At 44.9% G+C, this 19,013-nt stretch overlaps 1 protein-coding gene across 1 annotated transcript in view; it reads right to left on the bottom strand.

Moving 5' to 3' along the window:
* Positions 1-11,059: 11,059 nt before the first annotated feature.
* LOC144463888 (uncharacterized) overlaps positions 11,060-19,013 on the bottom strand; it is a 59,960-nt gene continuing 52,006 nt past the window's right edge. The window contains exon 6 of the mRNA XM_078169653.1: positions 11,060-12,580. Coding sequence (XP_078025779.1) covers positions 12,397-12,580 — 184 coding nt within the window. The 3' untranslated portion in view covers positions 11,060-12,396. The remainder of the gene's footprint in view (positions 12,581-19,013) is intronic.

Here is a 19,013-nt window from a genome sequence, read left to right as displayed (position 1 = left end):
AATCGCGCCTTTCTCAGTTCCCTAATTCCTGGCACACCGGTGACACTGACACACTCCAGCCCGATAGGTGGCAGTAATGCACCTAAAGTTCGTTTGCCAGTCGCGAAGAAGATGCACAGGATGCATTGAGTGACATCAGCGCACAAGGAAATTTGGTGAACAGTGATGGAAGACGAGACTGGCATAAAGTTTTGTTTGTTTTTTTTTTGAAAAAAAAAAAAATTCTCGATGGCAGCTTGGATAAGAGCATGGTTGCGTGCAAATTGTGGCGCAAAGAGTTTTCTTATCACGGCAGCACTTCAAGCCAATGGTATCACCTCAATGCAAAACATGTTGCTGCGAGCACGGACACCAGAGCTAACATTAGCTACATCAGTCCTGGTATAGGTAACTGTGCAGCCACCCACAATAGACCAGATGACGGGGTTCAGAGCCAGAGCCAAGTCTACGTCTGACAAATTAACAAATTCTCTGGCAAAGTGAAAAACAATCATTTTTGTTGTTTAAGTTCACGTATATGTCTATTCATTGATTCAGTCGTCAACCAAAGTGTATTTGAATTGAAAAATGTGCCAAATATTGCTATATATAATCGAGATTAATTAATTATAAAGCCTCTAATTAATTTGATTATTTTTTTAAATTGCATCCCACCACTAATATATATGTATGAAGATGGCCACCAGTTACTATTTATTGATGCGTATGCCCTGTGTACACAGTTCAAAGAAAGCTCCTCAATCAGGAATAACACTGGCATATCCCACGTCTTAATCGGAAAATGCTTCATTTGAAAAATGGCCTATAAAGGGAACATGCTGTTTCAGGACTCGTATCAAATTTGGAATATTGTTATATTTAGAAAATAGTGGAATTTTAGTGTGCATATAAATAAAGTCACTGTTACTGCAGACATGCTAGCATTCCAACGTTAGTATTTAGCTTAAAACACTTGCGTCCGCAAATGCAGCCTCACAGTGCCTCTAGCAGACTGTAGTCTTGTTTAAATCCAATTTCACTTGCCTTTAAGGGCATATCGCTCCTCTGGTAAAGACAGTATTAGTTGAGCTATGACTCATAAGCATCATGTAACATTTTCATTCTGCTGCAGTGGTTATATGTAAACCAAGAAACATATTTTTTTCTTTCTTTTTTTTTTTTTTTTTAGAAATGCAGCTTACGGACTGCTTGGATGCAAAGTAAGAGCTTTGAGTCTTGCTTTACTGAATATTTTTACAATGCTTGAGTTTAGAGCGCACTGAGGTTTCTTACTCCTACTCTGTACATTGGATTACATGAATTTATGTGTCTGGAATTTATTGCATGCTCTCTTTTTAGGGAAAAGATATTCATACAAGGACACAACCAATTCCAAATATCTCACAAAAGAAATTGTGAAAAACTCACTTTCCAAAAAAGAACATTGCCTTTAAAAGACCACTGAAGCCCTTATTACAAAAACACCAGACACGGGCCAACACTTCTCTCGCACGCTCTCAACAAATATCAAACCCTACTCATTGCTTCATTTGTAGTGTATTGTACGGATGTCCATGTCATGCATTCCTCTAAAGATATACACTCTTATCATCACTGATCAATATCTACAGTATCATCCCCTCTAATCCTATTTTTTACAGTTGTAACCAGTGTGTGAGGCTGTGGAGCTGTCCAGTGGGCTGAAACTAACGGAGCTGCATCTTCATCCTACCTGCATCAAAAACATGACTCCAGAATCAGCATGTCAGTGTGACACCCACTTTATAAAATGCCAGAGGAAACCCCATGGAGGATCAGTACACCTCCATGTCATATGACAGCATTCACACCATTTGTTTCTGAATTCATTCTCACCATTATTGACTAATCAGCCGTGTGCCTGTGTGTGGAGTGATACAGAGTGTAATGTGTGTGTGTGTGTGTGTGTGTGTGTGCGTGTGTGGGTGAGGTAATAAGTAGAGTCTGTAAGTAGCAGTGTGGTGGGAGGAAAGGTACTGGCTGTTATTGGATGTAGAGTGGGAGGCAGGCAGGCAGAAGCAGGGCTCCCCTGGTTACTGTTGCTCTGTGGGTGGCTACCGGCAACCAGGCTCTCCTCTCTCCTCATGACACTGTCACTGGGCTGAGGGGGCGATGGACGGGACTACCTCTCTCTCTGCCTCGCGCTGTCTCTTCAACTCATACTCCACGCCCCCTTCCCGTTGTCCTTTCTACTCTTTTTTCCCTCTTCTCTCCCACCAACACAATCTTTTGACTTTCCTCCGACATCAGTTCCTGCATGTCGCGGCCCCTCCGCTCACTTTCTTTATGGGTTTTCCTCAGTCTTTTCTCCCACGCCGGCCCCCCACCCTCTGGTCTTGAATGGAGGTTTCTGAACCTCGCGGTGGTCTGAGGAAAGACCTTTTCAGCACCGCACCACCTACCTTCCTGAACCCCTTACCTGTCGCTTTCTTCACTATGTACTTTTTCCCCACCTGCCAGCTTTCTTTTCCGTATCGATCCCACCACACACTAACAGCCACAGTTCGCATATGTGTGGGTATACATTATAATGTCACTGACTTTTTCCTCCTTTATCACCTCTTCTCATGTTTCTCTCTTCTTGCTTTGCTTCCTCTGACCATCACTTTGTGCGTCATTGCTTTATGCTTGTTTTTCACTGAGTTTTGTGTTGCTATCTTTATTGCTGGATCTGTGTGTGTGTGTGTGTGTGTGTGTGTGTGTATGTGTGTGTGTGTGGTCAGCTGTTCTTGAGCTACACAGCTGATGTCAGATTGGACAGTCTCAAAGCAATAAGGCAGTAATCTCTTAAAGGCCCAGAGGCTTTTAAGTCCACACGTTCTCTCATCTCTCTCCTCGTACTCCGTTACCTCCCTCCCTCCTTCTCACCTTTAGAAAGAAAGACCATATTACCTCTAAATGGATCTTTTGGTGCGGCGATGCCCTCCTAGCTCTCTCTCTCGCACACGCACACAAACTGATGCATACATGCGTGCTTACACACTCACAAAAGCGCGTGTACACACACTCGCGCTCCTCTGGACGTTGCTCTGCACCCTCCATCTTTATGAAGCTGAGAATTATCCCACCATAGGTAATCATAACTTGCCATACCTGGGACTCATACAAATACACCTTGGCCCCTTTTCTTTTATAATGTGTATACAATGATCTAATATAGAGGCTGCAGGCCAGGGCTTGATAGTCCTGACACCAGTGGGAATATTCAATGACCCAATGCTATTTTCAGTCTCTTGACTGTGTCACATTTGTGTGGCAGACCTCAGCGGTGCAGGACGAACAGTGCAACTGTAGCATATTTTCCTCATCTTTCTGTGTGTTTACACCGAGGAATAGCTTCAGAGCACAGAAGCATTAAAACCATGTCTTCATAGCGGCGTGCACAGAAATAGAAGCACGCTATGTCGTTTGATACAAAATGTGCGCTTAGGGTGAGCATGAAAGCAGGACGGGCAGACAGACAGGAGAGAGCGCTGCCCCCAAGCTAACACTTATATAACAATATGTCTAGGATATATAGCACACAGAGGATCCATACTGTTGTTGGTCAACAGTAGAGTCATTTAATACAGGCCTGTAGGAGCCTGATGTGCTGATGTGCATATGCATCCCACAGTATTTTCCACTGCCTCAAAGTTTAGAAGAAACTTGTGCTGATAGCACTTCTACAAAAGTTTATATTCGGTTCTTGAGTGCCAGAACAGCACCAGCTAGGAACAGGCCTGCATGCTTAGACTTTCTTTGGATCCTGAGCTGTCTCTATAGCAACCACTGTAGGCAGTTGCTGTGGTAATCACTAGCTGTTCCTGCCCCTGGCATCCTTAAGTGTTTGAAGTTGTCCCAGAGGTGCTTCGCTGAAAGGGTTAACTCTACTGCTCCCCTGATAGACGTGTTCGCCGGCACGCTTATTTGTCTCTTTGATGTTTCCCAGTGAAGGGGTTATCTGGCATCCGGGTCTATCTGGAGGTGTTTGGAGTGAACAAGCGGCGGGCCGCTGTCTGACATTGATGCTAAAGCCAAAAGAATAGGTCAATGTGTCTGCTGGTTTGTAGATGCGCTACACAAACGAGATGCCCACCACTCAGCGCAGCGTGGCGCCCCAGGGTGAAGGGGTGTCAGAAGCCGTTAGCCAAACAGAGGCAACGGGCGCTGACACCAGTCAGAATGGCAGATGTCCACACGACTAGGCAGGGTGGCACATGAGGGCATGGGACAGGCCAGAACTGGCTTGCAGAGGCTGTCCCCCCTGGATATGGCAGGAAGCAGACAGAGGCGTTTCTATCATGGGCAGCAGACTGCGCCCACTACAGCTGTACCACGCTTAAACTCAGAGCCACATTAAAGGCTGACAAAACTGATTATGAGCTGATATCGGCAGTGACCTGGTGGAGCCGTGCGTGCATATGTGTGTGTGTTTTCCTCTATTGTGAGTGTTAGACCTTCACACGTCACTTCTTCAAGGCACCATTTAGGTTTAGAGTTGAAGGGATAGATCACCCCAAAATCAGAAATACATATTTTCCCTCTTACCTGTAGTTTTATTCATCAATCTAGATCATTTTGGGTGGAGATATCAGCCGTAGAGATGTCTGCCTTCTCTCCAATATAATAGAACTAGATGGCTTGTGGTGCTCAAAGCGTCAAAAACAAACCCCATCAACATCAGTGTCTCTTTCCAGAAATCATGACCTGGTTACTCAAGATAATCCACAGACCTTGTTGTGAGCAGTTTCATGTGGGAAGTATTTTCTTTCTTCTGATCTACACCCACCAGCTGTATCACTGCACAGATGGAAGTGTGCATCTACTGCTAGCTCACCTAGCACCACTGAGCTAGCGAAAGTTACAGCTCAGCCGAGGAGGACGCCATTAATGTTCACATCTTGCACTTGCACAAGCAGGAGCCTCTTGTCCAAGATGAGATGCACCCTTCCTTCTGCGAACTGATAAGTTTGGTGTGTGTAGTTTAGTAGAAAGAAAATAGTTCCTACATCAAACTGCTTTCTGGATTTTTTTGAGTAACCAGGTCATGATTTCTGGAAAGAGACATTGCTGTCGAGTTTTTCTAGTGTATTTTTTGGTGCTTTGAGCGCCACAAGCTGAGTGCCAGCTAGTTCCATTATGTACAGATCTGTACAGCCGATATCTCGAACACTCGACAACTCACACCAAAAATAATCTAAATTGATAAATAGCACTACAGATGGGGGAAAAGGAATTTTTGGTTTTGGGGTGAACTGTCCTCCTTAGGGTAAGAATAGGATGGTTAATGTTAGATTACTGCTGTGCTTCAAGTTGGTGATATATAAAGTGAATACAAAGGGTCCTCACAGATACTTAAGCATGTGTGTAAGTGTGTGTGTGTAAGTGACAGAGAGAGCGTGCGTCTGAGAGTAAGTCTGTGGAGCTGTTTCTACAGATTCCTGCCAGGGTCTGTCAAACCTGACGGCACAAGCAAATTGTCTTCACCAAATAAGTCGGGCTGTATAGATACTGAGCACACCTTTTTATCATGTTACTGTCGATCTCGGCTCCAGACCAGTGCCCTCTAGTGGACAAAGCCTTTCAGAGTAAGCTCTGGAAGTAACTCGGCACTGTTTCCTCTCCATGCAGCTTCCGTTTCAGATCTTTGTAAAATCTTTTGTCAGGGGTGTGCTCTGATCAGCACCTCTACAGCAACATTTACAGTTTCAAAACCAACAAAGACTGATGAGCTCCCTCCTCACCCAATCATGATTTCAGACAGGATTCCTCAGGAAAGATCATATTAATGTGAAGTGAAATTCATATTGTCTGCATTGTCCAAAATGTATTACACTGACCAATATTTATGTATTTTTAATTATTTGATTGCGCGTATTCAGGGTACATTTCCATGTCTTGCAGCTTCAAAGGGATACTGTCTTGTAAACATAATGGTCTGAGACGCATTCAGTGTTGAAAGCCATCAGTGATTTATTGGTTGACGGATTCATTATGGACTGTGGCTGACGGGACTTCAGTCAATCTTAAATGAATTGATTTAGCCTTGCGTGGCAGAACATGTCTCCTAGATTGTTTCTACTGTTGTGTGGAAAAACTGGTGGATATCACACAAGGTGGGACAAGTGAAGATAGAAGGTTTTGCACATCAGGCATTTCTGGTGTTTGTGACATTAATGAATGAGCATAGGCTACATTCATTCCATACATACCTGTGAGACAGCTTTGCATTTAATTAGTCCCAAAACCTGAGCACCACATGGAAACTCTCAGTTGTCGGTGGCCCAGGAGCGTGAGAGAGAGGTGAATCCCAAGAGTTTTAGCTGCACTTATGTAAGCTCTGATCTGATGTGCTGGCAGGCCCTCTCTGCCTACTTCTCCAAACTCCTCATCTCCTCTCCTTTCCCTCTCTTCTCCTCCCAGAGATTACCTCGATTACTCTGGCAAGACATCAGAAGGAAATCAGGAAACATGGAGAAAGAAAGCAAAGAATTACTGTTGCATGACTGAAAGTGTGGCTTTATCGTAGCTAGCGGGCAACTGCCATCTCACAGAGTGGAGTATACTTTGGTCAAATAATAGATTCTGCTTTTTTATTTTCTTTGTTTTTTGTCTTCTTTTTTTTCCCCCCTGGAACATAACAGATGCATGTGAACGCTAAGGACTGACAGGACTGACAGATATATGTGCGCAAATGGCAGTTTAGCCACGCGGTTCATGAATAAAGTATCCGTTTAAGATCAAACGTACAGCGAACTTCAGTTCAGCTGACAGTCTCTTCAAAGGCCCAGCAGAAGATGGAGCTGAGGCAAATACGTTATTGTACAGCTACATCATAACAGATGACAACATTTCTCATTCCATATTGTTTTCTGTCTTTAATTATAAATCTATAAGAGAGCAAACCCCCCTGTTTTTTTTCTTCTTTTGCCCCACTGTGTTCCTGCGTCTGCACACACCAGCATATCATCCAGAGTGATTGGCTCATAAAACATGTCTAATCTGCTAATACAGAACGAAGAAAGCCCATCATCTCGCCAAGACTTAAGACAAGCCTTCCTCTCCCCCCTGCCTTTGTTTTCATCTCTGATGGAAATAGCAACACATGGGCCACTGTGTTTGTCTTTAAGATGGCACACAGCTAATCCTGTGTGAAGCTGGAGGGATCTCTTCAGCTACTCTTGTCAGCGCTGATTTGTCAACAACAATCTTTTCATTTCCTCTGTAAGCTGACACCATCATGTCTGCGCGATAATGTGATAGAGGCGAAGCTGGATTGAATCTGAGCGGGGTGCGTTCAAAAACCAGGCTGCCACTCGGCCACTGAACAAGTGGCGCCTTTGTGGGGCTTGTGCACTGTGGCTTTAAAAATAAAAGCTCGACAGTTTAACAAACAAGGGGGGAAAAAAATTGTTGACTTAACTGTGGTGTTTTTGAGGACGCAGGAAGGAAAAAGCATATACATACTGCAGAGCGCCCATTTAATCATGCAATTGTTTGAAATAAGGGGACAAGTATTGAAGGTAATTAAAGATTCCAACCATGGCCGCCTGGCTGGTGAATACGGAGCTATGAGCAAAAGAAGCAAACAACAATTAAAAAACCTCAATAGGAACATCCAGCTTAAAGCGAGCAATCATGTCCGAGATGTTGGGTCTAAATGAGGATGTTGTTTTCTCTTTTCTGTTCTGTCAATCTCCGCCAGAAAGCGATTTCCTCCTGAAGAGTGGCGGCCAGGGCTAAAAGCATGTTTTAATAAGCGCACTGACACATCCATCTTTGTTTCTGAGAGATAAGTCACAACGAGCGCAGAGCAAAGCATCTGGGGCTAGCTGGAAGGATGCCCATTGCTGCATATCAGTCGAATGTGCTTAGGCACACAAAAACACACAAACGCGCACTTACATTCAAGCACACATGCACACACATACATACAGAAGAGCTGTCACCCTAACTTAAATCCTATTTATCACCAAACCAATGGAATTTTTCCTTGGAGCCGAAGGTGGTTGGCATGTTCACTTTATGCCTCCTCGGAGATTAGTGAATTCAGCCCTGCTCTGTTCCCACTGTGTCTCCTTTTAAGTCTTCCCTCTCATACTCCCCCTTCCTCTTCTTCTTCACATCATTGCGCTGCATTAAATGTGCTTTTATTTGTTTATTTATTTATTTGTTGTTTTTCATCTGGGGGAAAAAGGAGTGAAGTCTCAGATACCTGGGACTTATAGCTGGCTGGGGCTGGCAGCTGTGCTTGTGATTGAGGAGCGTGACAGAAATGTCCTCATTAGGTCTCTACAAATGCTGTGAAGAGAGGCATGCTGCACTGGGGAGGAGAGGAGAGGAGAGGAGAGGAGAGGAGAAGAGAGCAGAGGAGAGCAGAGGAGAGCAGAGGAGAGCAGAGGAGAGCAGAGGAGAGCAGAGGAGAGGAGAGGAGAGAAAAGTTTGCAAGCTTTTGACACTTGGCGCCTTTTATCTGTGCAGCATCTCAGGATTTAAAGTTATGTGTGCTCTAAAAGATATTCATGCACAAGCGCACACGCAAGAGTTCACTCTCTCTCTATCTCACACGCGCACACACACAGTCACACGGTGCATTGGAGTAACTCTATGTCATTATTATACACTATTAATTAAAGAGAAATAATAGAAGCCAGATGAACTTCTGTTCAGCCTAATTATCATGTCTTTGATACCAAATTGTGCAGAAAAAGGAGAGTGAGAGAGGGAGCGAGCCAGAGAGAGTGAGAGAAAGAGGGAGAGAAATCAGTGTATGGGGAGGTTCAGACTGGGACTTGGGACTTGGGGAGTGGAACTCGGTGAGAGGAGGATCTTACGCTGCATCCCAATATGGCACCCATAACCCTTCCTTGAAATCAAAGCTCAATTTCTTAATTACAGAGTAAAATGAGACACACACACACACACACACACGGAGATAAAGACAGAGACGGACTACAGGGAGGAAAATAGGGTGTGAACAAATGAAGGGATAGAAGAGAGAGGGGTAACAGCAGGGGGTAAAGGGGTAGAGGGAACTGTTGCTCAGGGGAAAAACGGCAACAACAAACAAACAACAATCATCTGTTTTATCTCGCTGCCTTTCCTCCACATCTCGTCCTCTGCGTGCATCTAGTGATCTCTGAACTCCGCGCTTCCACGCCAACTCCCCTGTTGCCTTGTTTACATGTTGTTGCCGCTGCCGCGTTCGCAGCACGTTGATCATTAACATCATTATATGTCTATGATACTGCATGTCGAGTCACAAATCAACTTCCCTTCCATCCCTTCTGCTGGTCTAATGATCAGAATAACTTTGCAACCTTTTGTTGAAATGTCTCATTGTCATTAAAGTGCTGTAAAAACGCACCTGTTTGTTGTCGATGTGACAAACCGCTCTCACCGTGTGAGTGCGACGCTGCCGGCAGCTGCTGCATGAGAGATGAGACTCACTAATATGAGAGCGAGAGGCAGAGGGAACGATGCCGGACGCAACAGGAGTGACAACAGGGTGATCAGCAGCGGCTTTCAGGAAAGGTATTCAGCAATAAATGCAATGTGAATAAGTCAAATAGGGGGAAGACAGAGAGATGGAGATGTGGAGAGAGAAAGAGGAAAAGTCAAAGAGGTAGGGGAGAGGGAGAGAGGAAGAGGGAAGGAGAAAGTGGTGGCACAGCTGAGGTTGACACTAATGAGGAGCCTTTGTGATGGGACCTGACAGAGGAGAAGAAAGCAGAATCCCCCGACACCGATGCTCCACAACACTCCTCTGCTTAATTGGGAGAGCCAGAGCCCACAACCAGGGTGTGTGTGTGTGTGTGTGTGTGTCAAAAAGAGTGTGTATCTGTTTTAGGAGGAGTAAATGAATGTAAGACAAAGTAGACTTATATATGCTCACTTAATTAAGCCTACACATTGTATGTTGGTGGATAAATGTATGTAATAGCGCTAATGTAGGTATTCACAGCTCACTCCGTGTTCTTGGTGGATTTTCACACTTCTGGGTCCAGAATTTCACGCTTTTAGTTGATGTTGGCAAGATACGCAGCTTAGAGCATTACACGCACGCTGATGGCTTTGAGGTTCACACATCGGATATCTGCCATCTTCTCACATTCTTTAAAAGTGTCAGGAATCCAATGTAATAAGCCCATCCTTCCGTCTTGCAGTACCCACAAATGTACATGTATACTGTACTCACGCATTCACTCCAGCGACAGCACTTACACGCTTGCATGAACTGAGGATTTGCACTCGACGGTACAGTGCAGCGCTCGTGCACATGCATGCACTTAAAATGTGCACTTGTGTGCGGACACAAGTAGGGGACACTCTCTCGCTCCCTGCGGTGCAGTTTCCATCTTTGACTCTGAATCAATCATTTTTAATTTATCAGAGGGGATTTGTGTCATGAAGGCTGATGCCAACTCCAATAAGAGGAAAAAAACAACACAACAGCAGTGAAAAAGCCAGAGCAAATCCCTGCTCTGATGCGATTATAACACACAACCAAATCAGGGCTGACTTGAATAGACACAGAACACAAAATCATATTAAGGGAAATTCGATGTGCATGGCATTACATTGCTCTCAATCTCCCCTCTTTTCTCTTTCTGCTCCTCTCTCCCTCGTTCTCTCTTTGACTTTCTTACTCCATTTCTTCCTGTCCTTCTTTCTATCTGTCATCATCACCATCGCCTCCCGATTTTTCAATGCTAGTGACCTGAAAAATGTGTTGCCAGTGACTTATACGGTCGCTTCCTCTTCTCTGAGCTGATCCTCTGTTTTCTGCCGTCGGTAGTGATTCTGCCATCCACCCTCTCCCCAGGGACAAACTCTGTTAGCTGCTCATGTCACAGGTAGCACCCAGGCTTAACGGCAACAGATTGAAGCTGGATACCATATAATTTTCAACAATACCGCAGATATACAGCAACAGATGAAAGGCAATCTCTTAAACACTGTTGAAATGTGGCCACAGCAAAAGCTCTTGTACAATAATGTTTGATTTTAATGACAAAATAGCTGTGCTGCAAGCAGGTATCTTGTGAAGGAAAAAAAAAAACAACAGCTTTGCGATCAGCCAGAGAGGTGAGTCAGGGAGAGAAACTGCGAGGTATAGCGAAGAAGGGGGGTTGGGGGGTGGGCAAAATACAGTATAGAGCGAGCGAGAGAGAAGAAGCTGAAGAGATGGATAGAGTAGGGTTGTTATGTCAGAGGCAGTCGAGCTGCTCTCATCTTGCCATTATCTCAAGCACCCTCACATTACCATAATAATGGCTTTTAACCAAATGTAACACTCTCCAAAGCAGCACAGGCAGAATCTGTTTTAACCAAATGTAAAACACTCATCTGCAGGCAGAATCAGAGGGGCTTAACGTTAACATCACCATAGACCGACAAGTGCTGTGTGGAAGGCATGTGTGGGTTTGAGTGGGAGTTTCAGGCTGGATATAGTCTACTGATGTAGTCTTGATTATACATATAATGCACAAAGATCATTTTGTGTCTCATATACGCACCCACAGATATACATCGCTGTGTGACGGCTGTCAGTGTTCCGCATCAGTTTTTGTTCTCATGCACTGTTCAAACGCGTGCCTATGAAAAGTAATGCACTGCAATGAGTTTACAACCCAAGTAATTATGAGCCAGTAATTTGTGTATAACCCACGTCATCAGGAGGGCTGCGATCACATGACCAAAATACTGATGGGAGCAAAGAAGAAGTAGTCAGTGTAATGAGGCGGGTTGGGTCGGTGGATGGGTCACAAAACACAGGATGTTCACCCAGGACACCAGTGCTAAGGTTTGTGTAAAACCAAGTGAAAACCTAACCTACGTGACTTTATGTACGTAATGTCCTATGTGTCCTCATACAAAGGTTTGTATGATATCCTATGAACTAGCAGTCCACAGATGACATTACATCATTAATGTAATGTTACATAATCAACGTAAAGCTACAGGAGGTTAGGTCAAGGCAAGTAAAGTTACTGTGGTTAGGTTTAGGAAAAGAAACATGGTTAGGATGCATCTTATAATGACTCAATGTTCCCTCACAGTTCACACGGTTCTGAGCACCCGTCTCCTGGGGAGAGTGCTGTGTTTTGTGACCCATCCCCTGCCAAAACCTGCCACCTAAGTGGAAAGCTCAGGACCACTTCCTACTTTACTCCCGTCAGCACATTGGTCATGACCACAGCCTTGCAAAATACGCAGATAATGCACAAATTACAGGCTCACCATTATGTGGGATATGTACAAATTTTGGTGAGTAATTTTTTTGTATGAGGATACAACCAAGTATCCTTTCCCAATTATGCTACACGTGCTGTATGTGTATATACATGTGTTGGTATATGAGCGCATGTGTGTGTGTGTGTGAGATTGTGTGAGTCAGAGTTGAGCTCCAGGTCTGGCCAGGTACTCTGCATGTGTTTCCCCCGTCCAGATGGCCTCTCGGCAGGCCTGGGCCGGGGCACAGGGTGTCCTCCTGCCCTCCCACCCAGCCACCGCAGAAGGTCGACTCGACCGCGCCGCCCGCCTGCCCTGCGATGCCGCCTTCCAGACCAACAGCTCCCTGCCAGAGGAAGAATAAGAGCCAGAAAATGGCATTGAAAGCTAGTTTGTGCCATCTATGTCATTAAGCAGGTGCATATATAATAATGACCTTCTGTTAAACTGAGCAGAGAAACACACACGGTGATGGCATTTCTTTTGAAAGCCCTCTTCCTCGTTTTCTTTCGCATGCTCATATTTCTGCCCTCTTGTCTTTTCCTTACGTTCATCTTCTTCCTTCTTGTCTCTCTTTCTTCTGCCGCGTCTCTAGTGTTACAATTTTTGTGCAAGTGTGTGTGTGTGTGTGTGTGTGTGTGTGTGTGTGTGTGCAGTGTGAGGTGCCAGGAGGGTGTGGAGACCCACAGATGGTCAGGGTGGTTCCCACTCAGTGAGATCTGGGTCAGAGCCCGCTCTCAGATTAGTGGGCCTCACTCGTGAAGCACCACCCACAGGTTTCTGGGCAGACCTGGATCTGACACAGAGGTTTTGTTTTGTTACAGAGCGACACACTCATCCGTGATATCATATTGTTTCCGCCAGCTCTTGAAAACAGGCATGTCACCTTTGTGTGCACCTGACTGTTGTATTAGTTCGTATATTGTTCGGGCTTTAAATTTCAGCATTCCCTGTGAGTGGAGAGGAGATTTAGCTCTCTGCCCAAATCGCACATGTAAATATAAATTTAAATGCTATGTGCTAAAAGCCTTTTGCATGTAGTCCCTATCTCATTCTGGGGCTCTGTCCAGGCCTGCAGAGCTCAAAAACAATGCAGTCCCTTGACAATTCTTTTCAGTGTCTCCTATGGCGCAATGCGATAGTAAAACAAAGGCAATTCTCCAGCCACCACAATAAAAACAACAAACAAGAAATCTATGGATACACATAAACGCCAAGAGGTTCCTGAATTTTAAATACAAATGTAGATAATAACTGTAACAACCGAGCAAAAGTTTCAGTAAGTGGTATGTGCATTTTTGCAGCTTTAATGTGTGCACAGGGTCAGTTTGGGAGCAGAGGTGTAGCTGTTGGCTCCTTGGATCTGTATTTAGTGTCCTACTCATGAACACTTTAGCGGGGAGAATGCTTGTTGATACGGTCTGAACACCTGCTAGCAACACAATAAATCACAAAAACACGCAGTAAGTGGAATTAAAGTGTGTGCTTGTAAGATTTTTTTTAAAAAAAGAAGACTGGGTTTGAAATGAAGGCCTGACTAACCCACCTAAACACTCTGTTTGGTAAATGCTCAGTAGATGCTATAGTGCCGGCCGGTCAGTAAGCCGCGCTTCATAAGTGGCCGTGACAGAAGGTATAGAGGGGTAATGGTGTCACAGTGTGTGGAGCAGCATCCCATTGGTTTAACCCACAGCATGCCATCACAGATCCTGTCAGCTCTCATTCTTTACAATGATGCTCACGTCCTTCGCACACACACACATATGTGTTCTCACACACACACAGACACACTACATGCACTGCCACATGCACACACTTACAAACACACATTCCAAACCAGCCTAATGAATTAATTACAATCACAGCCAGTGTGTTTGTGTGTATTGGGTACTAATAGGAAGTGACAGGGGCTGCGGCGATGCACTCATCACTCCAGGCTTCCTGCCTCTCCCCACCGCCTCTCCTGACCCTAACCCCCCCACCCCCCACCCCCCCAATCACCCAGTTCAGCTTGACATTTCTATCTTTGTAGTGTGGTCACCTGTCATTCTTTGAGCTGCCTGTTAGCTCATCACTTGTACTGACACAGCTGCATGTGCATGAATACAGAAACACACACATACATGTCGGCAGCATGCACATACACACGCATGTCTGCTCTCATCTGATAATTAGGCACACAAACACGGAGCAAAAAATGCTAAGATGCAACATGCCTTTAACCGCCATGACTTATGAGTGTGTACAGTATGTGTTATTTGTTAAACATGTTTTACAGAGGAAAAAATCTTCTCAAGGTTAACCATTTATTTAAAGGATTATAACTGTTTTAAGGTAGAGTTATGACTAGGTTAAGGTTATTACAGGCCAACAATGTCCCCCACAAGTGTAGTAAGACAAGTTTGTGTGCATAAAGGTGCTGTGCTCAGGGGCTCCAACGTACAACATACAAAATGAATAAAGCCTCCACAGCAAATATGTGGCTTCTCACCTCATTCATTATGTAATGGGAGTAACAGCCCTCCTCCCTCTCCTCACCTCCCTCTCTCCACCCCGTCCTCCCCTCAGCCTTCCCCTTCTGTTCACCACCTGTACGGGAACAGATTCTCTCCTCTCTCCGCATGACACTTCAATCTGTTCTACAGCAGATACAAGGATTGAGTGTTGGTATTTTTTTTTTCTTTTATGTCTTTTTTTTTTTTTTCATGTCTAAATCTTGTCTCCTGCACGTGGAAGTCAAAGACTGACACGCCACCTCAGGTCAAATTCAAAAGGTTAAAGGTCTGACATTTGAACACAGAGCCAGCAGGGTTGATGTTCACGTACACGTGACGTCGTTTGTACACGCACACACGCACGCACGTGCAGGCAGCAGGCATTTCTGCATGTTGTGTGTGATTCTGTGTGTATGTCTGTGACCTTAAGGAAATGGCTCAACCTACTTGTGTTGGTTCATATTTGACATATGAGCTTGACAAGATTTGCAGCTTTACTCTACTGTCAATTTTAATGTTTGTTATTAGCTTTTGCAGCAATGTTTGATCAGTATTGTATAACGACGGATGATCTAAGCATGTGCGATGTAATAAAAAGGAGAAGACGATTATGAATGACACGAGGAATGCAAGAAAAAAATGTGAGGGATGGATGATACAGATGGAAGACGGGAGGAAGAATGAACAGCAGGTGAAAGGAGAAATCATTTACATACTCGCTCTCACACACACATGCAGGTTGTGGAGGGATGGCAACAGAGGGCTGATGGTTCCTTCTCATTGCTAAAGATGCAACTGATGACAATTCCATTAATCCTGTCAGTCCTCTCCCTCCATCTCTCTCAATCCCCCTCTTTTTCTCAGTCCTTTTATAGATGAAAGGCTTCCACTTTTTCTGTCAATGGCCTGCAGTCATCTGAATTAAACATTGATTTTATCGGAAGTTTTAGTCACTGCGTCCGTGACGACTTGCTGCCTCCTCAAAAACCACGTGTCTCATCGCAGAAGAATGCAGAGCCAAGGAGAGAAGGATGAAGGAGCTGAGAGAGGGAGCGGAGACAGAGAGAACAGAGGAGACGAGAAGGGGGGGGGGGGGGGGGGGGGGCGAGTTTTTGAGAGGACGACTTTAAAAACGAAAGAGAGGAGACAGACTGGGACATAGGGAGCCGAGGAGGGAGACAAGGAGAACACAGGGGGGATGAGAAGAAAGAACAAGGGATTTGGGGAGCAGCAATTAAGAGAGGAAGGAGGGAGAGGAAGAAAGACTGAGGCAGGGCTCACACAGAATAGAAAGGGGAAAGGGTTTTTTTTTGAAGTGCAATGTTCAAATCTCTCTTTTGTTCCCGTCATTGTCCAACACCTGCCACAACTCATCTCTGTAAAACTCCCTCCCTTTTCCTCCCATTCCCATCCTCCCTCACTCCCACCATCAACAAAGAGACATCACTGCTAATCAGCTGGGTTACCACCACACAGGCCCACGTTCTTCCTCTTCTTCTGAAATATTAAGAAGTTACAGTTTCAACATCCTCGTGCAGGCAGCCGCTGTTGCTTGCAGCGAAAGGATCAGAGATAGAATAAAGACAATTGTGCTTTGACGTGTACGTAAAACCTCCTCTGTTCCAAATCCCTAACCCGTGGTAAGAGAGGGGGAAAAAGAGGCTATGTTGACACCCAGTTCTCGAACACACCAGCAAAACGAAGATAAACAGAACAGGTTGACCCCTAGCTGGGAATGCACAAACTTTGCTGTCGTCCCCCCCTGGCCAAAACTTTTCTTCTCCTATGTTTCTTTCCCCGCTTCCTCCATCAGTGGTTTGTTGTTGGGCACCCTGAGGAGACGGGGAGATGAAAGGGAGCTGGTCTCGGGGGAGCACCAGCGTCGAATGGGGAGGCCCTGCGCTCTGTCAGCGCTCACCCCCGCAGCGGCACGCCATCTCTGGGATGAAGCATCTCCAGAGTGGGGCGACGACGAGTTGGGTCCTCTGGTTCACGTTCACCCCCGTTCATAAGTGCGCCGTACACACACTTTTACACACAGACAAGACGCACACACCTTGGAGGACGTGGGCAATGAGCATCACGGATGAAACTTCCAGTCTCCGCATTAGTCATGTTCATAGGGTGCGGTAGACTCCGGGGAAAGTATAATGTGAATTCAACATAGATAACAGCAAAAGTGAGTTAAGGAAGCAGAATAAAACTAATGGGCTGGTTTTCACAGAATTCATGAATATCTCGCTCCCCGTACGTTCCTCTCTGAGGTCCTCTGGCAGCTAATGGTGGAGTTCCCTCACATCCATGGCCCTTGGGTGGCACAGCTCTGGCTCCCAGAGTGCACTACTGCCCTAGGAATACCTCCCCATTTGGGTCAATCTCTCTCTCTCTCTCTTTCTGTCTCTCCCTTTCTATCCCTCTCCCGGTGTCGCTCTCTCCCTCACTGGCTCTCTTTTTGCTGCAGTAGGTATGAATAATTAAACCTGCGTTTCCTCTCCTCTCATGTCATGTCTCTGTCTGCCACCCCTCCTCCCGCCCTCACCGCTGTGTCTCTCACTCAGGCTGAAGTGTTATAACAGAAGTGAGTCATTTAGAAGAGGGAAAAGGCTGCAGATCAAGGAGAGTTGAGTTCAGTTTGGAACTTGGCATGTTACATAAGCTGTCACTGTGTGTTATTGACTAAGAGAGAGGGATGGAGGAGAGAGATAGCAACAGAAAGAGAGTGAGAGAGGAAAGGTGAGACTGTGATAATGGCGAACAGATAGAGCGAGTGAGAGAAAGATGGGGAGCGAAGGATCACGAGTGAGTTGCTGGCATGTAGAGTGATGTCGCAACAGAGGTGAAAAAGTTATATTTTCTCTTAAAGGTGTCGTAAGCTGCCCTTCATGGATAAAACACGTCACAGTTTGTAAAAAGCCCTTCAGAGCCTGAAGGATCCTTACACACGTACAGTATGACAAATATGTAGTTCTTGCTGGTAAGAGTTGAGAAGTTACCTTTGTTATCTCTCTTCTTGTTTTTTGTATAGCTTCCTTTCACAAACAAGGTGCCTCAATGACATTAGAAATCTTACAAAGCTGCAAGAGCGTAAAAGTTAATTCTCAAATAAATAATCAGTGACAGATAATGATCAGATGGATAATGCAAAATCACCAAGCTACCAGCAGGCAATATACCAGTTACAAACGCTCCGTTTCCACCAAACGCTTACAGTATGGTACCTTTGAACACACACACATTCACATGCACGCACACACACAGGTGAGCACACTAGAGCGTTGCTTGGGTCGCATTTTCCCTGACCGAACCTGACCCGCATACGAGACAATTATAACCAAGCCCGGCCTGAACCCGACAGACTTTCTGATTTTTAAGTCCAAACCCGACCAGACCCCGCCCCAGATCTGTGTGCTAGGTAGCCCAACAGAGTGGTGACAGAAAATGGGGACGGTGCGGAACAGTTCCATTGGTAGCATCCACAACTTTTCAGAGTGGAAACAGCAAAGAAAATGTACAGAACTGAACTGCACCGTACCGTACTGCTCGGTGGAAACAGGGCTATTGGGTATGAAAACAGTGACGTATCCTCATACAACAGTTCATACTTCGTACTTTACGTAAAAATATGTAGGTAAGGCTTAAAGTAAAGTTCTGTGTCATGGGTTTGAAAAAGAAACATGGTGACGACGTATTTTAAAATGACCCAAAGTTCACTTGGTTTCACACAGTCCAGAACATCGGTCACCTGGAAGAAAGTCGTGTGCATGTTTGACCCATCCACCATCCAACCTGCCTCGTACATGGACTTTTGATTTTTATGCTACTTCCGTCTTTACTCCCATCAGTGCACTGGTCATGTGAACGCAGCCTTCCCAATGACAAAGATTAAACATGAAATACTGGCTCATGATTACATGGATTATATACAGATTGTGGTGCATTACATTTCGTAGGTATACGTATGAACAGTACATGAGAACAGCCTGGAAAACAGATATGCAGTAAAGTAATGTGGCTATAATTAATATTTTTATGAATATTATCTTTAACCATCATATTATTGATAATATCTTTATCGCAAAAATACCCTAAAAAATCTTGATATTATCTAGGGCCATATCGCCCACCCCTACTCATTGCACAAAGCAACAAAAAACTCTTGCCGAGTGTGGACAAGAGGCCAAATGTAGAGGAAAATCTTCATTTCTAAAAATATCTTTATACTGTATGTGTACACAAAAAATGGCTGGGCTAGGTTTAGGTAAACATCATGGTTTGGGTTTAAAT

Source organism: Epinephelus lanceolatus, chromosome 7, assembly GCF_041903045.1.
Source record: "Epinephelus lanceolatus isolate andai-2023 chromosome 7, ASM4190304v1, whole genome shotgun sequence".
Taxonomy (NCBI): Eukaryota; Metazoa; Chordata; class Actinopteri; order Perciformes; family Serranidae; genus Epinephelus; species Epinephelus lanceolatus.
This window is presented reverse-complemented; position numbering and strand designations above follow the sequence as displayed.